Source organism: Cucurbita pepo, chromosome LG14, assembly GCF_002806865.2.
Source record: "Cucurbita pepo subsp. pepo cultivar mu-cu-16 chromosome LG14, ASM280686v2, whole genome shotgun sequence".
Classification (NCBI taxonomy): Eukaryota; Viridiplantae; Streptophyta; class Magnoliopsida; order Cucurbitales; family Cucurbitaceae; genus Cucurbita; species Cucurbita pepo.
In genome coordinates, this window is record NC_036651.1 from 863,278 (window position 1) to 887,324 (window position 24,047).

At 33.5% G+C, this 24,047-nt stretch overlaps 3 protein-coding genes across 6 annotated transcripts; 1 reads left to right on the top strand and 2 right to left on the bottom strand.

The window, feature by feature from the left end:
* Nucleotides 1-1,791: 1,791 nt before the first annotated feature.
* Nucleotides 1,792-4,656, top strand: LOC111810593 (NAC domain-containing protein 7). Its single transcript, XM_023697323.1, has 4 exons — nt 1,792-2,104; nt 2,883-3,060; nt 3,151-3,422; nt 3,981-4,656. The coding sequence occupies exons 2-4, from the start codon at nt 2,901-2,903 to the stop codon at nt 4,554-4,556; spliced, it is 1,008 nt and encodes a 335-aa protein (XP_023553091.1). The 5' UTR covers nt 1,792-2,104; nt 2,883-2,900; the 3' UTR covers nt 4,557-4,656.
* Nucleotides 4,657-7,921: 3,265 nt separating this feature from the next.
* LOC111810707 (monocopper oxidase-like protein SKS1) lies at nt 7,922-12,397 on the bottom strand. The gene is made up of 9 exons (XM_023697463.1): nt 12,070-12,397; nt 11,193-11,302; nt 10,834-11,104; nt 10,623-10,761; nt 9,530-9,896; nt 9,078-9,443; nt 8,902-8,980; nt 8,391-8,590; nt 7,922-8,301 (listed from the first exon to the last, which is right to left on the bottom strand). The coding sequence occupies exons 1-9, from the start codon at nt 12,214-12,216 to the stop codon at nt 8,199-8,201; spliced, it is 1,782 nt and encodes a 593-aa protein (XP_023553231.1). The 5' UTR covers nt 12,217-12,397; the 3' UTR covers nt 7,922-8,198.
* Nucleotides 12,398-14,862: 2,465 nt separating this feature from the next.
* LOC111809746 (trehalose-phosphate phosphatase A-like) lies at nt 14,863-18,331 on the bottom strand. Of its 4 annotated transcripts, none has more exons than XM_023696148.1 (11): nt 18,202-18,331; nt 16,771-17,161; nt 16,549-16,689; nt 16,388-16,459; nt 16,161-16,307; nt 15,973-16,074; nt 15,805-15,882; nt 15,644-15,713; nt 15,488-15,558; nt 15,317-15,409; nt 14,863-15,239 (listed from the first exon to the last, which is right to left on the bottom strand). In XM_023696148.1, exons 2-11 carry the CDS (start codon nt 17,062-17,064, stop codon nt 15,186-15,188), a joined length of 1,122 nt encoding a protein of 373 aa, XP_023551916.1. In that variant the 5' UTR covers nt 17,065-17,161; nt 18,202-18,331; the 3' UTR covers nt 14,863-15,185. The 4 variants fall into 4 exon arrangements, with proteins under 4 accessions (XP_023551916.1, XP_023551917.1, XP_023551919.1 ...); XM_023696149.1 differs by lacking the exon at nt 18,202-18,331 and adding an exon at nt 18,008-18,195; XM_023696151.1 differs by lacking the exon at nt 18,202-18,331 and adding an exon at nt 17,867-17,966.
* Between the last annotated feature and the right edge of the window lie 5,716 nt (nt 18,332-24,047).

Here is a 24,047-nt window from a genome sequence, read left to right on the forward strand (position 1 = left end):
AAAGAAAAATGAAAATGGTAGAAAATGATGATGTCATGGTGGGTCCAAGAGAAGATGGATTCCTATTGGTTGCCATCCAGAAGATGCCACCTCAGAGAAGAAAGCCCTGCCCGAAATGTCGGGCACGGAAACTCATGATGCTCATACCCCTAATCTCATCATTTGTACCCTGGGACCGCCTTCATTGGATCGCTACCCCACGCTACCCAAAAGTCCGTTTTGTACTTTCCCTCTTTTTTATTTATTTTATTTTATTTTATTTTATTTATTTATTTTTAATCATTCCTACATTTTCTTTATTATTTGTTCATAAGTAAGATATGATAATTAATTCATTCAAATCAATTATTCTTTTTATTTAAATATTTTTCTAACTTTTCCAAGTTTATATTTTATTTTTCATTTCCTACGATCCCTCTTATTCTCCCTTTATTTTTCTTCAATTTAAAATTTTAAAATTTATTAAACTTATTAAATACTTCTTCCAAAAATAGAGTTTTAAATAAATTTGTTATTTATTTTTTAATTGAAGAAAAGGAGGGTTTGTTAGCTTAAATTATGTTTCTTCGAAAAAGGGTGAAAAAGGAAATTCCACGTGTTAAGGTGCTGATTAAAAAGGTGGGGACACGAGTCTCGCCTCGGGGAAGGGACCCAGTCAGAATGAGACAACAGAAGGTAATGGGTCCCACAAGAATAGGCCATGTGGCGGACCCCGCCAGCCGGAACGACAGAGAACCCAGCAAGTTGCAAGGTCAATGATAATGGCTAGCCCACGCCGGACCCAGTGCCGCCACGTATACTCATCATTTTATTTTCTCCTCCTGGGTCCCACTTTCCACAATCGCCTTGCCATCTCACCCAGTCGCCTCTGGTTCTTCTAGCTTCAGCTCAACTTCAAAGTCACTCGACAACATGTCGCGAGCTCACTTGTATACCTATGATCTTTTTTAATCCATAGTATAAACAGCTGGGTATTGGATATAAACTAAAATGATTGAGAGCTATGGGAATTGAAGGTAATGAGACCCTTAAAGCCAATGAAATTTCTTAGGAACAGAGCAGCAGATGGCAATCAGCCTCTGATCTCTCCCTCACCACCGCCATCATCATCACACCATCTCTGTTTCATTGCACTTCAGACTCATGTTTGAAAACGAAAATGGTAGGGACTAGAATACGAACATTATTCGACCTATTTGTGGGGCCACCATTCCATATTCGAACCTCTAATAACTTGATTCAAGCTCAGTTAAGGAACTCGCATACGTAGAATACAAGGGACATTCATAGTTTTCGAGTCAATTTTGCATAGAAACTTTCAAACAAACCTAGTTTCTTTTTACAGTTGCAGTATTATGATTGACCTTTCGCATACGTTGTTTAAATTTTTGTATGAAAATTGAGAGCTAGTGACGTAGAATAATATAGTAATATATAAGTTAAGAGTGTGCCACCAAGAACGTTAAGCACTCAAGGGGTGTAAATTGTGAGATCCAACATCGATTAGAGAGGGAAACGAAACATTTCTTATAAAGTGTGGAAACCTCTAGTTGAAGAAAAACTCAAAAAAGACAATATCTACCGGTCAAGAGTCAATTTGTGTCCATGTAAAACGAGGACGGTCACATTTAATAATTATCGAGGTGGCTGTTCCATTACGTCACAACCAAAGAAAAAAAAAAAGAAAGAAGAGGTTGTGTAGTAATGGAAAAGGGGTTATAAAGAATGCATATTGGGTCTGTGCCGTGAAGATATCTCCTGACTTCCCACACCAGCTTCCATTGTCCTTCTCTCTCTCTATAAACTCCATTAAAAGCATCCATTCATTCATTCATTTGTGTGTGTCTGTGTGTCTCTCTCGCTCAGCAGGCTTGGCCACCAATTCAGCTGAAGCCACTCCCTTTCAGGGTTTCTTCTGGGTTTGTTGAAGAACATTGTATATATAAACAACCCTACCTCTTCTCCCTTCTTCCACTCCAACCCAGATCTGATCCGACCGACCGACCGACCAACCAACCACCTCAGATCAACTGTTTGTTAAGGTTCTTTGCCAACCATTGCAGAAACAAGACAAGCTAGGGTTGTATTCAACTCTACCTCCTGGGTCAGCTCTCTCTCTATCTTAAATGACATTTTTCTCTTCTGGGTATTATTAATTTTCAACCTTTTTTGTGTTAAGATCTTCTTGGTTCACTTTCTAACACACAACAAAGTCAATTTAGAGTTGAATTTTGTTACATCTCATAAAGTTTTCTTTTTTATCTCGTTGAAATGTTAGNTTTTTTTTTTTTTTTTTTTTTTTTTTTTTTTTTTTTTTTTTTTTTTGGATCATTGATTGGCACCCAACAAAAATCAAGATAGAAAATTTTCATGATTACAGTTTACTTTAATGATAACTGAGCCTATGTGTGTGTGTGGATCATACATTCTCTTGTCCTAATGAAATTAAAGATGTATATTAACCAAAATGTAGGCTATGATTTCTACCATGAAAATTACTTCAATTATTCAATTTAGTTACTTGATCATACTTTGATGCGTGATTCATTAATGTTTCGTTTTCTATTCGTTTAAAATGCTTTCTTCTTGTAGATCATTCGAGTATTAACGTTGTTACTTATTCTCGTAATTCACAAAACCCTAGCTTAAATTATAATATAAAGTTGTTGATAATTGTGAATTATACATAAACCATTTGTTAACACTCCTATGATCATCCATGTTAGTTTTTCCTAGGTTGTGTCATCATAATTGTGAATTACATCTGAGTTATGCTTATTTTGATTTTAGGTTCACAATTAACAGAAACTAAAGCATAATTGTAACTATTTCGATTTGGAAGTTTGTTAGATTGATTTTGACTTAAAAGATGAAAATTTCAGAAGTAACGTCATACAAGGATGAACACGTTCTTGCATGTTCCTCCTGGTTTTCGATTCCACCCGACCGACGAAGAACTTGTGGATTACTACCTTAGGAAGAAGATTTGTTCAAGACGGATCGACTTGGATGTCATTAAGGACGTAGACCTTTACAAAATTGAACCATGGGATCTCAAAGGTATTATAAATTTGTAGCTTAGAATTACATTAATTATGTATGAGTTGCCATTGCTAACCTCAATTAGCTTGTAAACTTGATGATGAACAGAGATATGTAGTTTGGGGACAGAGGATCAAAATGAATGGTACTTTTTCAGCCACAAGGACAAGAAATATCCGACAGGAACTCGAACAAATAGAGCAACTGCAGCTGGATTTTGGAAAGCAACCGGCAGAGACAAGGCTATCTACTCTAAACATGACTTGGTTGGTATGAGAAAGACCTTGGTCTTTTACAAAGGTCGAGCTCCTAATGGCCAAAAGTCCGATTGGATCATGCATGAGTACCGGCTCGAGACAGATGAAAATGGCACTCCACAAGTAAGTTGTTACATTCGAAGAGTGACATGTTTGGAAGTGATTTTAAGAGTCAGGATCATAACTACTCCCGAACATGTCTTTAATCATTCCAAATCAATTTGATATTTGATTTTACAATTTCAAACGTAAGAAAAGTGATTTTAACTATTTTACACGAAGAATGACATGTTTGGAAGTGATTTTAAGAGTCGGGATCAGAATACTCTCGAACATGTCTTTAATCATTCAAAATCAATTTGATGTTTGATTTTACACTTTTAAACCTAAGAAAAGGGATTTTAACAATTTTACGAGAAGAATGACGTGTTTGGAAGTAATTTTAAGAGTCAGGATCAAAACTACTCCCGAACATGTCTTTGATCATTCAAAATCAGTTTGATGTTTGATTTTACGCTTTTAAACGTAAGAAAAATGATTTAAACTATTTCACAGGAAGAATGACATGTTTGGAAGTGATTTTACGAGCCAAGATCATAACTACTCCCAAACATATATTTAATCATTCAAAATCAAATTGATGTTTGATTTTACCGTTTTAAACGTGATTTTCGAACGCAGGAAGAAGGATGGGTGGTATGTAGGGTGTTTAAGAAGAGAATAGCGACAGTAAGGAGAATGAACGAGCACGAATCACCATGTTGGTACGACGAACCGGTGTCGTTCATGCCCGACCTAGACTCTCCAAATCAAAGCTCACACACCCATTTCCCACACCATCTTTCCAACTTCCCATGCAAGAAGGAGGAGGATTTCCCTTACCAATTAGGTCAACCCCAAACCCATTTCCTTCACTTACCCACTTTGGAGACACAAAAGTTGGCCAACACCTTTGCCCTAGACATCAACTTACAAGCCTCCAACTTCCAACCAACGGCTGCAAAACAGCAAAACATCCAACACCAACAACAACAGCAGCTTTCCGACCAAAACTTGTTGTTTTTGTTTGAGGATGACAGCAGCAACAACAACAACAACAATGAACAGACAATGAATGAGCTCACAGATTGGCGTGTGTTTGATAAATATGTTGCTTCTCAGCTCAGCCAAGAGAATGCTTCAAAGCAACAACCTATGGTTCCAGAAAATGCTCCTCCGACATCCTCTTCGAGTTGTCAGATTGAGCTGTGGAAGTGAAATGCTCTTCTTCATATTATATAATAATTAACAGAATGTTGTTTAGAGTTCAAAAGGGTCCAACTTGAAGTCATTTTTATCATGATTTCTGTACATATTGAAGACTTGTTATCATACAATTCATATTATATACATTATATATATATATATATGTGTGTGTGTGTGTAACTTTTCATGTCATATTCTGATTTAATTACACTTGGTTTTGTGGTTTTATTTAGAGCACGATTTCTATTCTAAAAAAAAAAACATCACTCGGCTACTTTTGTCTCATTTTATAATTCCTTTCGATATTAATGATGATTCGGGCGTGAGGTTTCACATCAGTTGAGAAAGGGAACAAAACATTCCTTATAAGAGTGTAAAAACCTGTCACTAATAGACGCATTTTAAAATTGTGAGGCTAATGACGATATGTAACAAGCTAAAACGGACAATGTTTGCTAGATGTCATAGCCAGACACCGGGTAATGTGTCAGCGAGAACGCTAGGCCCTTAAGGGGGTGGATTGCGAGATCCTTCATCGGTTTGAGAGGAAAACGAAACCTTCTTTATAAGGGTGTGGAAACCTCTCTCTAATAGACACGTTTTAGAATCGTGAGACTGATGGCAATATATAAAGGGCCAAAACAAATATATTGTGAGCTTGAGCTGATACAATGGAACATGAAATAAAGATGATCATGTTGTTTCACTATCAAAATTTATTCAATAATTTTATAAATCTTATCATTTTTCTTTTATGGAATTTCAATCTAGTTAGAGTGAAAATGATTAAGGTCATGTTCGAGAATAGTTTTAAGTCGATTTAATGTTTCATATTATACTTTAGTTACATGGGTTTTTTTTATCATACAAAAAAAATTTGATTTTGGATCAATTAAACATGTTCAAAAGTCACAAAAAAAAAAATCTAAAAATTTATGTATTCCTCTCAAAACTTCTAAGCCATACAAATGTGAATAATTATATCTTAAGTATACTAACTAGAAGTGACCAAACAACATTATTTATAATAATCTTAGCATCAAAATATTGCAGTGTTAAACATATTGTCTCGTAAGATTAGTCGAGTACCCAAACTGGTTCGTTCGAAGACTCTAAAGACAAAACAATAGAGGATGCTAAAACATCGTAATAAAAAGAAAAAGAAATCATAACAAAAGAGAAAATGGGAAAATGTTGAAATTTACAAACATAGAAATAATGAATAATATATGTTGAAAGTTATAAGTTGTAGGTTCTAAAAACAAGACAAAGATGCTATGAAACATTGCCTTGAAAACCCTAAATCTTTGAGAGCCAACTCAAAGCATAGAAAGAAGAAGAAAAGAAAGAGACCATATGAGATCCACGTCGTTTAGGGAGGAGAACGAAGCATTCCTTATAAGGGTGTAGAAACTTTTAAAGTAAACGCGTTTTAAAATATCGAGGGAAAGTCCTTCAGGGAAAAACCCAAAAAAGAAAATATATCTGCTCGTGGACTTGGGTTGTTACAAATGATATTAGAGTCAGACATCGGATGGTGTGCCAGCGAGATAGGATTGTGAGATCCCACATCGGTTGGAGAGAGAGGACCTAGGCCCCCCAAAGGGTGTAGAAACATTTTCTAGTAAACACGTGTTAAGACTTTGAGGAAAAGCCCTTCACGAAAAACCCCAAAAAAGAAAATATCTACTGATGGACTTGGGTTGTTACAAATGGTATTAGAGTCAGACAGAAAATATCTACTGATGGACTTGGGTTGTTACAGATGGTATTAGAGTCAGACAGTGTGCCAACGAGATCCCACATTGGTTGGAGAGAGAGGACGTAGGCTCCCCAAAGAGGTGAATTGTGAGATCTCACGTCGATTATAAAGGGAAACATCTAAATAAGACAATATCTATCAATGATGGGTAAGACGGTTACAAACCAAAAGTGGAAGAGGGTACCTGTGGTATACACAAAGAAGGCAAGAATAATAAAGCATTGATGGAGGCTTTGCAGTGAAGTGAAGAACTTGGGGGTTCCCTTAAGTTGTAAGCAATTATGGTAGGGTGGATATAAGCAGTGTTAATGTTATTAAAGAAGCAATGGTGTGCATGGTGAGGCCATTCAACATGTGCATCATACACACCACCGACCACTAAATCATAGAAGCACCACCGATGCACAACAAACATATAATCTCACATTGCTTACAAGTGTTCATAATAATACAACCAACGAAGAAGAGGAGGGAAGGAGAAGAGGTTGGCCATGACAGTGAAACCAACGAAGAAGACGAAGCAAAATGAAGAATTTGAAAGGCTTGTAAGGCAAAGACAAAGGCAGCTTCTTGGGATAACCCTTTGAGCCAATGGATATATGATTGAGGGGACAAACTTTATAGCCATTGTCTTTCTCTTACAACACACAAAAACACACACAATTATGTCATATCATGATGAACACAAGGAATCCTAGGCATTTTTGACACAAGGGTTTGACATTTTTACACACAACAACAATTTCCCTTCATCATTTGTGAGCACTTCAAACAGAACAAACAACAATATTTTGTGTTCATTAACTAAATCCTCTTCAATAATCTTTCTTCTTTATTCCCACTTAATCTCTAATTTAATCATGTTTACTTATTACTTTATGAAATTGGCTGTCATTTGGAACTTAGTGTATTGAGTTTATTTTTTTAATTTTGTTGAGGTTTTTATAATTATGGTAAGAATATATTATGTAATTTACATTATAATATTTAATGTAGTCATGTTCTAGGTTGCTTCAAGGAATGGTAAAGGCTCTCAAATGAGCACAAACATGTTTATGAAGAGCATCATAATTAACTCTGTAATTATATTCTTTTCTAATGCTCTCTAATTTTTCATTTACAACTTGGTCTCTCTCTGTCCCAACCGACATCTCGACATCAAAAATGAAATTTAAAAGTCGAACAATGCTTAAGAACTCAACTTTTAGTAGAAAAATTATTTGAGAGGCAAGCAAGAACATCGTGACCAACAATTTTACATTGTTAAAAAAAAAAATGTTGGTTTGAGACGAACATAGTTAAGGACTACTTGTAGCAGTGACACGCTTGTGGTAGCGGAATAGAAATTTTGCGACATTTATTCTAACTCGATGAACAAGTCAACTGTGTGAAAATCGTCATTAGTGGGCCGAAGATGATCAAACTCTGTGTAGACATTCCACTGTCAGTGGATAAAATCAAACCTTCACATTCACAAAACTTGGATAAAGTTGAAAACAGACCAAAAATGAGAAATGAATGGTCCCATTGAAACAAGTTTTGAACGCTGCAATCATTTCACACACAAGAGGCAGAATTTTTATCAACATATCAGCTATGTCAAAGATGGTCAGAAGGATTTCTCAAGGGCTATGACTGCAAATTTTTGCTGGCATTACACAACTATTCAAATTACAATCGCTATGTTGGGGAAGGGGCAGAAAAGTATGTCATTTAGAACAATCTCTCTAAGAAAATGACTCATTCACACCTAACTGACTGTATATATGCGCTTACATAAAAATGACAATCCAGAAACGAAACAATGACATCACGCAGGCGATCGATCCCGAGAAGCGACCACTTTGATGAGAAGGAATGAAAACAATGCTCACCATTCACCAAAAGGTGTTTTAACTGAGAAGGAAAGCCACATTTAGGAGTGCCATAAGAAGAGTGACGAAGAGTTTTGAGTGTCCGGTGAAGATTGAATTGGCATTGCCGTGGTGCTGTTCTCTGGAAACCAAAACAAAAGGAAGATTAGATATGGTGCTATTCTAAAAGACACGGGAACAAGAACAGAATTGCTGTGTTCAGTCACATACTTCTGCAAACTCTGCAATGCACCGCAGTATAGAACGTTCGAAGGAGCTGCCATCTCGGTCTTCCCATTCTCCTCCGGATTGACAATTCTCAAGTATGTTTCTTGACCTAAGTACCATCGATCCAAATTTTCTGCTCTAAGATTCCATACTCCAACGTTGTCTAGAGAAATAAGAACCGCAGTCCAAGCCCCAGGATAAACCTGAAAACCGAAACATATTTACTAAATCAATGCCAAATCAGAATCTGAGAGCTAACAATGATGTCAATTGATACCAGTGGTACTACTGCAATACTAACATTTCATCATAGAAAATATGAGAAAATGCAGAACTTCATCGTTGGTCAGATCATAGAATGTTGCAGTTGTATTATGTTTTAACCTAATCTCGTCTAAAAACTTGAAATCAAAGGTAGAGAGTAAAAAACCCAATTTGCTTTGCTTTAATAACAAGCATCATTACACGCGTGTTCCATACAAATACTTCCATGACAACTTGGAAAAAAACAAACCTGAGAAGTGGATCGGGTAATGGCATCCCATTTATTGTAGCTACCTCTTTTGTCTTCTGACCAATCACCATAACCCATACTGCAAGAATGATACACATGCAATTAATCAACATTTGAAAGCAAGTGATGCATAGAGTAGAAGGCAAGCAAGTGGAAAAAGGAGGGGAAAACCTCACCCAACCACAAAGAACGAATAGCCATCCAAATGAACACTGTGGATGATAGAATCGTTATTCTGAAATATCACTTCAATAAATCCTTTATATGCTGCATCTATAATAGATATATCTGCCCGAGGTGTTCTGTTCAATGGCATATCAGGAAAATCAAGCTTGTATGCTCCCTTAACTTTATGTTGGTCAGCAAGCCTGATTGGAGTTTTAGGAGGAATAAAGGAGATGCCATTGAAGGTTGCCCGAGCTGTTTTGTTGATGGTCACCAATGGTTCACTCTTCAACAAATATGTTTGAGTCACATTTATCTGACCGTAGTGAAAAGATCCCTGTGGATTAGGACGGGCGCCACTAGCAGATACATTTTGCCTGACAATCATAATAAGAAATCACCAGTTCATTATCACTGGATATCAAGAACATATATGAACAAAGATAATGGTATAAGAACGAACCTCACACTCCTTGCCTGGTTCATTGACCTCTCCTTGTCGTAAAAATCGTTGGGAGGATCTGGGAGTGGACCAGTTGCTGGTCCTTTGGAATTGGAGTACTGTAAGATGGCAACACCTGTTACTTTTTGCCAAAGTGATTCGTTTACGAACCTAGCACTTGCGACAATGTAGTAATCTGTACTGGCATTCTGGTCCATGGTAACCAAAAAAGAGTAGGACTGCCCAACATGAATATCAAAGTCCGTGTAATTTTGCATCACCGTATAATGTCCCTCTGTTTCTGCTAGAAGCATATTATGACTCTGGATTCTAAAATTCAAACTGGTAGAAATCCCAACATTGTGCACACGAAGTCGATATGTTTTGCCTGAAAGAATACCATAAACTTCAGTGAACGAGTCCTAGCCATTCAAAAAGAGTGAAAATGGGAATTTGCAGCATAGACGGTCCTTTAGCATCATATCCTGGGATTTTAACACCGCAAATCAAAGTGTTCATTGCTAGCAGATATTGTCTGCTTTGGTCGTTGCGTATCACAGTTTTAAAACGCTGCTAGGGAGAGGTTTCCACACCCTTATAAGCAATGCTTCGTTCTCCTCTCCAACCAAAGTGGGATCTCACAGTCCACTCCCTTGGAGGCCAAGCGTCCTCGTTGGCACACTGTCTGATGACTGGCTCTGATACCATTTGTAACAGACCAAGCCCACCATTAGTAGATGTTGTCCACTTTGGTTCGTTGCGTATCGCTGTCAGCCTCACAGTTTTAAAATGTGTCAGTTAGGGAGAGATTTCTAACCCTTATAAAAAATGGAGAGGAGATTCTCCTCTCCCACAATATGAGATTTTACACTAAGATTATTTTACTTCTCAAAATTGGTTTCAGGTGAGCGTAGACTTACATTGTGACAATCTTTTTTATCTCATCATTTACCACCATGATGGGTCGTAGTCTTTTGAAGAACAATCAAAAGTTGCATAAGAAAACACAATACTTTTTGGAACTATCCCATTGTAGTTGGCTTAAAGATATAATAAATGAAAGGAAAGTGATCTTAAGGAATAGCACAGTAACATTCTTGGAAGAGAACCCTACCAGGATCAACCCGAATGGTTTCGTATTGGATACCGGCCGGTACAAGAGTTGCATTGTACTGGTAAGGCCCCTTGCCATTGATGAGAACTCCATCCGGAATACCAAGTTCCTTTCCAGAACTAAGATCTGCTCTGAGTGCCTGAATTCAAAAAAGTCAGTATGAGTTAACTGGTTTAAAAGAATTAACGAACACCACAATGCAGAAACTAACCGTGTGATCTCGTGTAAACCAATCACCAACCATAATGAAAATATCTCCTTCAGGTTGTGCAAAAGGAATTGGGATAATGTCCCGATTATTAATAACAAATGGACCAAACCCACCAGAAGCTTTCTGAAAATTGATTGATGGGAAGTAAAAGAAACTCCCAATCTGATCCTTCACTTGAAACTGGTAGGTCCAATTCCACTTTGGAGGAATTGGACAGTTGGTGCCAAGAACACCATCTTGCCACGAATTCCGCCGCATTTGAATCCCAGACCTGCCATTATACACCCACTCTCTGCTTACAACAACTCAAAGAAAATGAACATAAAAAGCATTGAGAATTTGTTTTCAAGTAGACAAACCAAGTCATTAGAAGATTTTCGTCCAGATCATTCCATACATTTACAGCAACATTGTAATTAGTGGTGACATTGATTGGAGGACCAGGAAAGTTTCCATTCACAGCTATAACCTGCAACAAAAAACGACGCCTAAAAAACTTGAACGAATTCCAGCAGTGATCTTACTGATATATGTTTTTTTTTTAATTCATAATCAAATGGGAGACTGATGTTAAGGTCTTGATACCTATTTCGATTCAGTTTTATGTTTTATAAAAAAATTAATTCATTTACTTATTATTTATCAAATTTCAGAAACAAATTAAATTTTTTTTATATATATTTAAGAAAAAAACTACTTTCTAGAGTCAATAAAACTTTCTCGAGAATCAAAAAGCCAAAATGAGCAACTAAAGTTGCCTAGTCTGAGAGCATAATGAGTAATGAAAGAAATTAAGAAAAAAAACCCTAAATTATTGGGCTGTGATTTGCTTTAAATTCGTTCAATATCTCGAACCCCGCGACCCGGTAAATAAAATTTTAAAATTCAAAAAATTCAACAGAAATTAACTATATTGCTACAAAAATAAAAATAAAAATTCACCGGAATTCATTTTTTTTTTCGGGTGAGATAAGATTCAATACTCGAAAATAAAATAAAATAAAAACCATCAGCGCATAGTGATCAAGAAAATAGAGAACGAATCGTAAGAACTTCAAGCTCTAAATCACTCCGCAGAATCAGACACCAGAAAATGATTAGAACAACTCCTCAATACAGAGGCATGCAGCGAAATAGGAAGACGGAGTAACATAAACTCAAGAACCAAACACAAGAAGAAACAGAGAGGATGAATATGGAAAGTTGTAAAAGAAGAGAGAGAGAGAGAGAGAGAACCTTCTGAGGAACGCCCAAGGGAGAGGCCGTGATGTAAGAGACGCGAAATTCATAAGAGGCGTAGGGATCGGCGGCGGAGCAGAAAGAGGGAAGGAAGATGATCGGAAGGAGATAAAACAGTGAAAGAACAGGGCGAAACAGAGGCATTGCGGCTGAAATTTGGAGATTAGGAGTGAGAATGGAATAATGGAAGAGATTAGAGAGATTATGAGAGAAGATTTTTACATAATCAGAGAAGAACGAGGGAAAGCTGTTCTTCGTCTTTCGCCTCTTTTCTGCACAAAAATATATGGAATCAAAATGCAACCGTTACGCGGTCAATCACCCTGACCGGAAGCCGCTGCCCTAAATCACTTCATTACTTCATTTTTTAAGGAAGGTGACCAGCCACTGTCTGAGCCGGTTTCTTCTTATTTTTACAATTTTATTTTTATAATTAATTTTCTGAAACCATGGATTCTTCTACTCTGAATATAACAAAATAGAAAACCAACTAATATGTATTTTTTTTTCCTTATATTATTTTATATTTGGAATATACAGCCGAGAGTAACAACAAAACTCATTAAAAGTATTTATTATTAATATTGGTGGCTTTTTCATATTTGTTATTTTATAAAAATAAAATAAAATTACTGAAAATAATTTATAATATTCTCAGGAGTTTTCTCAATTTTAAGAAATTTTGTAATAATTATGTTTCTTTATTAAGTTTCTTGTATTTTCTTTTTGAATTTGTCTGAATTTGTCGCGTTACTTGCATGTTTTTATTTCTCATCAATTTTGAGCTCGACTTGTCATTCATTTGGTGCACCAGGTGCATGACTTTGGCTTTAGATTCTTTGCACCTTCCCTTTTTTCTAGCATTTATGTTGCATTCATCACCATTCTGGCCCTTGTTTTAGGGAAGCTTAAACTCCTAAGTTGGCAAAGCCACCATGTTTTAGTTTTTTTTTTTTAAAAAAAACATTATTAAAAATTAATGAAGGTAGAAATTGATACATTTATTTCTTAAATTTTAAATAGAAGAAATGAAAAAAAAAAAAGTGATTTTTGCCCAAAGTTTAATTATTAAAATTCAAGGGATTTGAGAGGAGGAAATAAATGGTAGAAGAAAAAGGTGGGAGGATAATTATAATTATAATTTTAATATTAATTTGAATTAAGTACAGAAGTTGCTTGGTTGTCGGTTAAAAAGGGCGGGGGGAAACCGGGAATTGCCGGTGGGGGAGGGGGCTGGAGAAAGCGGCGTAATGAAAGTGGGGCCCAGAAAGAAGGAATTGGGCATCCGGAAACGCCCCAAATTTCGGCGTCTCCTTCTCCATAATGAAAATGACTTTCGGATTTGACGGAACCGTGTTCACGCTCTCCAACCCTCCCCACGCTACACCCCTTTTTTTTTATTATTATTTATTTTTTTAAAAAATTAAAAATTAAATTTTTAAGTTTTTTAAGTATCAAAATTAAATAGATATGATTATAAGTTATATTTTTTTTTTTTTAAAAAAATAAGGACTGGAGCTTTTTGAAAAAGAGTAAGAATTTTGGTTGCCAATATTTAATAAATTCTTTACCTAACTTCTTTGGTTTGTAATGAGGAATTTGAATTAGAAATTTCATCCCATAAAGAAATGTATCCAATTAATGGCAATACATTTACAGTGCATTCAACACAAATTCTATAAATATATATACTAAAAAAAACAAATAAATAGGAAGAGTGTAGGCGTAAATTAATATTGAATTACGCTACTTGTTTTCTAAATTTTTTAAAATTATGTTGAAAAATATAAAAATAATTATAGTAGGTAAGGGTTAAAGGTTAAAAAGAATTAAAAGATAGATTTATAAAGTTAGTATTAATGGGTTTAATTTGATTTCTAAGTTGACTTCAGCCATTCACCAAACCCAAAAAAAAAAAAAAAAAAAAAAAAAAAATAATAATAATAATAATAATAATAATGTAAGAAATGAAGAGGTGGGTTTTCATTCAACCACATTTTTTTTTCTTCATTAAAAAAAACATGTAACTTGTAAATAACCCTTCTTCCTTGCTTGGTGGTGAGATTTCCCATAAAAAAATATATATATATATTAACAGCACGATTGAAAAAAATCATTTATATGTTTGACTTAAAAAAAATCACTCAAAACATAATTTAATAGACAAGATATCTATTGTTTGATATCTCGATTCTTGTCTTTCGGTCATTATATTAAAAATAATTTTTCGAATAAAAATAGAATATCGCTACACAACCAAGCCAAAGGAAGAAAATTTGATTGATTTTTTTATTTTTTTTTTAAGATATTTATGTATATTATTTTGGCTTGTCTTTCTATTTACATTCATCCAACAATAAATGAGTGGGATTTCCATCTATTTGGGGAATATCTCGGTATTTAATATGTTTGGTTATATAAGTTTATATTCACTTTTCAGCATAATTTTGAATTAAGGTGTTGTTTTCATATTTGTATTTTTCAATCGTGTGTTTTTAAATTAAAGTTTCTCCCCATTATTTATAGGAGAACACGAAATGATACTTTCTCCTACTTAAATTATCTTATTCATATATCAATATAGAAAATGAATCAAATGAATTTAATAGATTCGTGAATCAAAAATATTCAATAACCAAATATCCATAATAATATTATTAGAAGCATAGAAGTGACCCATAAGCAAAGAAGGCTAAAGAGGATGGTGAAAAGTGAAAAGAAGATTTGAATTGCTGACAGCCTCGAGAACCAATAAAGTGTTGATATAAACTAAACAAGTCTTCTTCTTCGTTTTGTGTTCATAGCAGAAAGCCAGAAATGGAATGAAAGAAAAGGGTATGAATGAATGAATGAATGAAAGAATCAACAACGTTATTGCATTGCTGAATTGAATAAATGAAAGGAAGAAGCCATTTGTTTCCTTCATTCCTCTCTCTGTGATATATAGTTTTATTAAGAATGGAACATTTCGTCTACAAAACTCTAAAAAGGAATTGTAAATCTGCTCCAAAACCAATAATAATAATAATAATAGTAACAATACCCTCTTCCTTTCTATACTCTTTTGATTATATGGATCAATCAATTAATGTTATATTCATTACTTGCTCTGTTCATAAAGCACTTGACTTCCTCCATGTCACCAGTGACTTCAGAAACTCCATCACCTGCCATCAATCGTTTCCATATCAGACTTCCTCCATGTGTACCTAAAATGGTTTGCTTTAAAGGAAGAGTTTGGTACCTCAGATGGGTCTCTCAAAGAGTATGCCGCACTGCTTTCCTTCGCCACTGATGACACTAATATCCCATATCCGCAATTCCTTTCTTTCAAAGCCTGTAATTCCAACTTCCCTTTAGAACACCTTCTCATAGCAGAGCAGAGTAGAGCAGACATTATAAACACTAAACTTACCCTGAATGCATCTTCATCCGTGCGGTCATCTCCCACGTAAATAGGGAGCACTTCATCACAATTGTTAAGTCCTGTCAATGTACACTTTCAGATTTTCAAGCATACAGATTCATACTTACTAATTAACTCATGTATTATAAGAGTTAATGTTCTTACCGAGAGATTCCAGCAAGAATGTAACAGCTTTCCCCTTGTCCCAGCTAATCACAGGTCGTACTTCTAAAACCTATGAATTCGAAACAGGACAATAAGTAAAACTGAAGTAATCTATGGAAAAATTTGATTGAACCTTCCCTCCATTAATGATATGACAGTACCTTACGACCATGACTGACACGCAGCCGGGGGTAATCTTCCAAAAGGTCATAAACACAATTCGCAAGAGCATTCCAGTTCTGGGGAGATCAAACAGTTCAATATTCATGTTCCTAATTGATTCACAATCTCCTACAAAGTGATTTTCTGAGAGGGATGGTAGGTGGTACCTTATCATCCACATTTCTGTAATGAACAGACACACAGAACTTGTTGTTTTCAACTTTTGCTCCAGCAATTCCCTTAGTGATTTCAATCAGGGATTTGTAAACCTGTCCAAACAACACAAATTTGTTCGTTCAAATGCTAAACTAAAGGAGAAATATGTTACCAATGCAAACCTCAGTAGAGTACACACCTCGTCTATCAAAGGTAAGAATTCACTAGCAGGCTGAAACATAACTTCCTTGCCCTGGTTGTTAGTTGAGTGTCTATCAGAGACCATAATATCCATTCCATGGCTCCCAGCATAGTACAGTTCTCTTAGTCCTATAAATTCGTAAACCTGAAAAACAAAAAACAAGGATACTCAGAAACTAGCTGAATTCACTACAAAACATTCACATAACATACGAAACATCGTACCTTGTCACGACTTCTTCCACTAATTATAGCAGTTGGGAAATATTTTGCAGCCTCTTTTACCGCTGCACGCATCTATGACATTTGCAAAGGGGTTGAGTTGGGTTAGTCATACTTAACAACAAAGGTGGAGTTATTCCAAACAAGAAATTACAGATTCTTACAGCATCAGACATGAAAGCACAGTCAGGGTTATCTACGATCGGCGAAAGAGTCCCATCATAGTCCAGAAACAATACTATTCTCTTGCCTTTGGCATGAGTTACAATCTGTTCGAATGAGCCAAGTGCTGATGGATACTTAACCTGAAAATAAACAACTCATTCAGGGTCCTCAATAAAATCCCTCCTACATCAGAATGCAAAGTGTAATAAAAGAAAAGGTACCATCCAATTGCGGTACAGAAAATCGGGATCAAATGATGGAAGCTCATTGACAACGTCCTTGGAGATTCTATTAGGAGGAGGAGATGAAGATTTCATAGCATCTAGCCAGCAGCTTGCTCGAACATCATCAAGAACACCAGTTTTTTTCCTTGGGATTAGAAGCAAATTCGGAGAGAAACCAACTCCTGGAGCAGCTGCATATGGCAACATATTTGAATGTACGCCCAGCCTAGACTTGCTGATAGGCGCAGGGTCGGTGAGGATGGGAGAGTTGTGGTTTGATTTAAGATCCATTTGATCCAGTTTTGGAGGTTGATTCAAGTGTATGGAAACTTTTGTAATGTTTTCTTGTCACTACCACTTAGCACACAGTTCATCAAGCACAAAACATCTGAAAAATCATCATAAAAATAAGAAGTTCAGAGCAGGCACTGGTTGATGAGCTTAAAAAGAGTATACAAAAAGAAATGAAGATTATGGGGCTACATAGAAGCAAGCAAAGAAATAAACAAATGGACAAAGAAATGAAGATTCAGTTTCCCGAAGGCCATAGACGCAGTAAAACACTAAACACAAGACCTTGGTTTAGGCAATTAATGCATAAACATGGCTTTTACAGTTGTGGCTACAATAATCAGTTCATGATCCATGAACCCAATTGAAAGAGGGTGAAGAATCGAGGTCGATTATTATATCAAATATCAAGTTTGGCGACAATGAAGTAATAAATGTCCCATCAATTTAATAACAAGAAACTCAAACGCAAACGAATCGGAAACAGTGTCCATCAAATCTGATTTTAAGAAAGAACCAATCAGTAATTTTCAGGGAAATTTCGTAGAGAATCGAAATTGCATAAACCCCAAACAGAAAAGCCTGTTTGAATTCCGTTAACAAAGTCAAACCAGAATTCATTCCTACACCTAAAAGCCTATAATCCATTCAAACACGTAAAACAGACGTATCAATTGATTAAAACCCCAGAAAATCCGCAAACATTTAAAAACCAAACGTACGGTTAATAACAAATATTGCGTCATCAAGTGAAAATCCCGATGAACCGAAGCAATTTAAGAAACGAATACAAGGAAGTAACCTGCGGAAGAGAGCTCTAATGGTAAAAATTGTAACGAAACCGAAATGCAAGCAGGTCCTGGTAAAATGCAGATTCAAAACCAATAAACAACAAAAGAGATTTCATCAAAAGAGGAAAGAAAAGCACTCGAGCAATTTTCACCTTGAAAAGGCCACAGAAGATCGATTAAAAGGGGGAAAAAGTTCTTAGGCGCAAGATAAACGTGAAAACGTGAAAAGCCCAACAAAAGTGGTGGGTTTCGGCGGCAGATATTACGCCGGCGGACAACAGAAACAGAAAGCGACTAGAAAAGGGGAAGAAGGTCAAAGAATGGAAACAGAAAGAGAGGGAAGAACCTGTGAGAGATAAAGAAAGGTCGCGAAATGCAGTTAACAAGAACCCGAATCGCGAAGAACAAGAACGAAATTGAAGCGAAAACAGGGAGGAAAAATCTTGATGCGGAAGAAGCGAGGAGAAGAAATTCAATTCGCTTTGGTTATTTATAGAGAACCCCCTGTTTCCGATGGTCTATGCGTGGTTGTTGAATCCGGGAACACTCCTCTCACCCCCCACTGAATCCATATTTACGCGCGAAGGTGGAGCGTGTTAACCACGCATACTTCTCTAGGATAGTAGCTATCTAACACTAGGATCAAATATTTATTATTTTTTTATTTTTTATTTTTTTTTTTGTTAATCTTGAAATCTTAAGTATTAATGGCNCTAGGATAGTAGCTATCTAACACTAGGATCAAATATTTATTATCTTTTTTTGTTAATCTTGAAATCTTAAGTATTAATGGTGGAAATATATTTAATATTCAGCTGCATTTAAAATTAGTTAATTATTTAAATACGTGAATTTGGTTGTTTTTACGTCTCAATTCCGTTCTTCTAAATAAAATAAAATAACGGAAAAAACTAGAAACTGGCGAGGTTTTTATTTGGTATTATTATTATTATTTATTATTCATTATAATAATAATAATAAGGGAGGAAAAAATGTCAAAAGTCACCTCGCGTGGGGCCCAGGGGTGGGGAAGCCGTAAGATACAACAATACGTGGCTTACAGCTATTGCGCATAAAGCGCGTGACGACACGTGTGGTCGTGTCGAAGCTGACGGGGCCACGTTGTCGTTTTGTGGGTCCCTCCACGTCATTGTTGGACGTGTGCGAACGTGTCGTCGCTTTCGGTTACAAGTGGCAGGTCGTCGGTGACCGCCACTGTTATCCACGTGGCTATGTGGGATTCGTCTAATCCAGTTGTAGGTGACATCATGTTATGACGTGGCCCAATGCTGGGACCACGTGCCATTTTATTTTTTTATTCGCCTTCACGTTTTTTGTATTTTGTTTTTTATTGGTTACATTGTTAGATTAGGTACACACTTTGTCCTAAGAACACGGATTTCATTATTTCTACTAATAACTAATGAGTGACAAATAGATTTTTAAATCCTTCTATATATATATATATAATACTTTAAATATTACATCATTTTTTTTTTACCATTAATTTTTATCAATTATTTTCTATACTCCATTTTTTCTACTTTTTTTTAATTTCAACGATAATAACGTGGAGATCAAGTCATTGACCCTTAACGTGACACTTTATTTCTTATTCACTAAGTTACGTTTATATTAACATTAATTGTTTCGACTCGGTCAATACTGTTAATGTGTTTTTATGGGAACGTAAAAAAAATTAACGGTTGACATTTTCCGTCTAATTCATAATATATATAAATAATATTTAGGGTGTAACTCAACGTTGCAGCATGATGTAGGTTTGATTTAAATTCAAACTAAAAAGTAAGCAAGGGAATTAAATATCATTAGAATAAGTCTTTGTAGAATAATAACTTTTTCTTAGTCAAAAATAGAGTTCTAAAGGGAAATACCTTGGAAACTTACAACTCCAGCTATTTTTCAAATATCCAAAAATGAATAAATAAAAATAATAATAAACTTTTCATTTTTTTTTTTGCAATAATTACATTATGAGTATTTGGAATAAAATATGGAAATAATAAGAAGGTAATTAAGTAAATAAAATTAAAAAAAAATAGAGTAATTGAATTAATTGTGATTAAATAAAGTAAAAAAGTGAGATTTATTGGGACCCACTGAACGACAATGGTATGAAATTTACTTAGTCAAGGATGCCGAGAATACATTTTATTATATGTTAATATTAATTTGTTAAGGAAGAATCATGGAAACTCCCTTTGCCTTTTGCCTTTCTAGGTGGGCCCTCTCATTAACATTATTTTTTCTTCATGTAATGTCTTCCAACCTTACTTCTACCACAATATTCTTAAATAATTATCAAATTGGGTTTACTACACGTAAAATAAAGTAATTTAAATCACATATTTGAAAAGATGGGTAAATTTATACTTAAATATAGGTTCGTTTTTCATGATTTCGTAATTGATACCGATCTAATTTACGAATTAATTAAATTATTGTATGTGAAAACTATTTTTTGACGTATATAATTTTGACATTTGAGACACATTTCTTTGGATATTAAATAATATGTTATTTGATTGGCTGATGACATGCAACAGATTCAAACGTTGAATTTATTATTGTCAAAAATAAATTTAGTAAAAGTTATGGTTTTTTTTTTCTTTTGTTACCCAACCAACTATATTCAAATTTATTTCATTTATTTAATTATAAATTTGGATAAAATATTGGTTTGTAAAATTATCTAAATTGACTAAATAATATATACATCTTTGTATTTACATTATTAAAATTTTAAATATAACTTTTTAATGATTATAGTCTACGAACTAATTACGTGTAAAGCCTATTTTAAAATGTACTTTTAAAAAATAAAGCAATGTATCTTTGAAATGTTCGTGTTATGGTGCATTTTCTTTATCTCAATTTCTCGCTTTTTTTTTCTTTGCTAAGAAAAGAATATAACGAAAAAACTTAAAGTTTACTCTTCTAGAAGTTTGAAATGAAAAATCCTTGTATTGATTTTGTTTTAATTTTTATTTTTATTTTGTTATCAAAATTATTTGGTCGATTCCTTCTATTATGTAAATAGTTTATTTTAGAAAAAAGTATTTTAATTTAAAAGAATTAAATTTTCCATTTTTTATAATGATAATGGTTATGTGAGTTATATTTAAATTGATTTTAACATATAAAAAAAATATTTAAAATGAAAACTTGGGAATTCAGTCTTAACACTTTAATCGTCAAATATGACTATGGAGCAAATGTTCGAGAAAAAATAATCGAATATTTTTATATATTTTTTATTTTTTATATATTTGAAAACCATGGGAGCTAAAAGTCCCCCACAGATTTGGGGAACTTTATTGATGATTTATGAATGGCCTAAAGAGTGGACTAATGGGTTTCCTTTCGTCACATTCAATAATTCAGAAATCATTAATAAATATTTCCCAATTATAATTTAATTTTAAAATAAATTTGTTTTTTTAATTTAAAAAAAAAAAAAAAACTACCATTAAAATAATAACTATAAAAAAAGGGGTGAAATTGACCCCTTGACATTCATCCTCTCGGGCATAAATGACAAGGAGATGTTGTATTTTCTTTGCCCATGGCTGACACCTTGACAGGTCAGCCAAGAACAAATTTATTATTATTTTTTAATTTAAATATTTCTTAAATGACTAATCAGTCCGTAAATGGACCCAATCAAAAAGTTGGGTTAACGTAATAAGCATTTTAATTTTCTAAATTTTAATTATTTATTTAGTTTATGTTTAATGATTGATAATTATTTAATTTCCCGACCTATCGTTAATATCAATTAATTAGATGTTCAATACTAGTAGTGAATATAAACTATTAATGTTTTAATATAAAATATAATTCTCTATTTAAACGTACTTCCAATATTAGATCGTGATGTTCGTATCCATGATTGTAATGAGTCGACTCAAATGTATCTCTATCGTTAGATCGTGATGTTTATATATGATTTAGATTGAATATTTGTGATTTTTTTTTTAATGGATGAATTTTTAGAAAAGAATATAAGAAAAATAGTGAAGATTTATGAAATTTGTTTTTATATTTCATTTATTCCATATCCATTATTTATTCAATACTTGCTGACGTGTCAGAGTAAATAATTGAGCTCTTAATTTTTGGTTAAAAGGAAACGTATGGAAATTGAATTTAGTTAATAACGTTTGAATTTCGGGGTCGAATTTAATTTCATTCAATTTTTATTTATTTATTACACCAGTCCTCTACTCTTTTTTGGTGCATTGATACAAATAATAATTTTAAAATATTTCAATTATATATTTTTAATATAACGTATCTATTAAATAAATCTTAAAATTTTAAAATAGTGACGAGCGAAATAAAAATAAATTTAATTTTTTTCTTTTAAGATCGAAGGTTTAATTATAACATTGTTATTAACAAAAAAAATTTCGAAGAAAAAATATACTATGTACATTTATAAAAATGCACGAAAAAGTGTAACGACGGAAAAATGGCTTTTGGAGACAATAAAAGGCCAATCATAGGACCAATATGTTGTTGGTTTTGGTCCCTATAAATATATATATATATATATGTTGACGTTGATTGATATATACAAAAATGGTATTAAGATTTTAAAAACATTAGAAAATATTTGATATACTCGTCGGAAGAGACAAATAACGTGTTTTTTTAGTTTAAAAGGCACATAACTGTGGTACAGTTATAGTCTTTTCTTTCGATAATAATAAATGTATAAAATTTATTTATTACTATATTAATTATAAATCTAAAAATTATTGAAAAAATAAATAATAGAAGAATTAGGGGAGAAATATGTTATGTGGACAATTTTGTCCTTTTGGGATTTTGTTTAAACCCCTAATTTTAGCCATAAATAGAGAGATTAATATTATAATATTTATTTAGTTTAAAATTAGAAGCTACAAATGGAATAATTGTCGTTTGTCCAAATCGGGTGGCATTTGGTGTACAAGTTGACCCATGTAATAAAAATTAAATTAAAATAAAATAAAATAAAAATCCCCCAAACTTTGCCATATAACCCATCTTTAAGAAATCTAATTAGGGCAACCAACCACATTCCACCTAATTTACCTAATTTTTTGTTTCTTTTTTCAATTGGGTCCTTATTAATTTATTCTCTTTCAATTCTACCCCATTTAAATTTAGTATTAAGCCCTTATGATTTTATTTTATTTTAATTTGGTCCTTTAAATTGATATGGGTGGTATACATTTTTAGTAATAATAAAAAACAATTTGCAAAATTAATTAACTAAAATTTACCAATATATATATATATATATATGAAGTTTGGTATATTTTGATTTCATAATATAAGAGTATGTGGCTTTAAAAATTAGGTAGGAGAACTCCAATTATATATTTTAATAATTATATAAAGAGGATAGTTAGGCATGTTCTCAATATGCCGCGTGGCCGAAAGCAGCCTAATTTTCCACTTCATTAAATTAAATAATTTAAAGAGTTAAATATAAAATAATAGAATTTAATAAATGCACGTGAAGAAGTACATATAGTTATTAATTTTTTAATTCAAATAATAATAATAATAATAATAATAATTGGAGAGTGAAGTTGGATTATAAGTCAAAAGAGTTTGGTTGGTTGGGAAGGTCGGTTTTACTTTCACCTTTTTGTGTGCTTAGAAACTTCCTTTTTAAAAAATTTAAAATGTTTTATGTTTAATTTCAAAACTTTAGTATATATTATTAAAATAATTTGTTCATGTTTGAATTCATTTTTTGGTGCGCTCACCCGAGCGTTTGACAATATGGATGAACGTTCAAGTGATCTCAGAATCTAACCAATTTGGATTATACCACTTAAACTTTAATAGTTGAGTTGAGTTAAAAAAAAGCGATTTGGGTTGAGTTGGGTTCAATTTTTTTAACGAAAATTCGAGTCGTCTCGTGGATTGACGTTTTTTTTAGTCAAGTTAGCTAGACCAATTTGATAATATGGTACAACTCAACCCAACACTACCATACTTTTTAAATTGTTGTAAAATTAAGAATATTTGACATTATAACTAATATTAATGATGCGTTCTAAATTATAAATGTTTGATATTTGAGATTTATAAGATTTTAGTTATTAATGTAATATGTGTATTATAGATATATATTGTTATTTTTTATAATAATTAAAAAACAACCCAATG

Bases quoted from the DNA above. Each gene is read 5' to 3' on its own strand.
- LOC111810593 (XM_023697323.1), top strand. From the start codon at position 2,901: ATGAACACGTTCTTGCATGTTCCTCCTGGTTTTCGATTCCACCCGACC. The intron at 3,061-3,150 runs GTATTATAAATT...GATGATGAACAG, and splicing joins TGAACCATGGGATCTCAAAG to AGATATGTAGTTTGGGGACA. The intron at 3,423-3,980 runs GTAAGTTGTTAC...TTTCGAACGCAG, and splicing joins ATGAAAATGGCACTCCACAA to GAAGAAGGATGGGTGGTATG.
- LOC111810707 (XM_023697463.1), bottom strand. From the start codon at position 12,216: ATGCCTCTGTTTCGCCCTGTTCTTTCACTGTTTTATCTCCTTCCGATC. The intron at 11,105-11,192 runs GTTTGTCTACTT...GTATAATGGCAG, and splicing joins GAAAATCTTCTAATGACTTG to GTCTGGGATTCAAATGCGGC. The intron at 8,302-8,390 runs GTATGTGACTGA...TTTGGTTTCCAG, and splicing joins GCATTGCAGAGTTTGCAGAA to AGAACAGCACCACGGCAATG.
- LOC111809746 (XM_023696148.1), bottom strand. From the start codon at position 17,064: ATGGATCTTAAATCAAACCACAACTCTCCCATCCTCACCGACCCTGCG. The intron at 16,460-16,548 runs GTAAGAATCTGT...CAAATGTCATAG, and splicing joins GTGCTTTCATGTCTGATGCT to ATGCGTGCAGCGGTAAAAGA. The intron at 15,714-15,804 runs GTACTGTCATAT...TCGAATTCATAG, and splicing joins GTGTCAGTCATGGTCGTAAG to GTTTTAGAAGTACGACCTGT.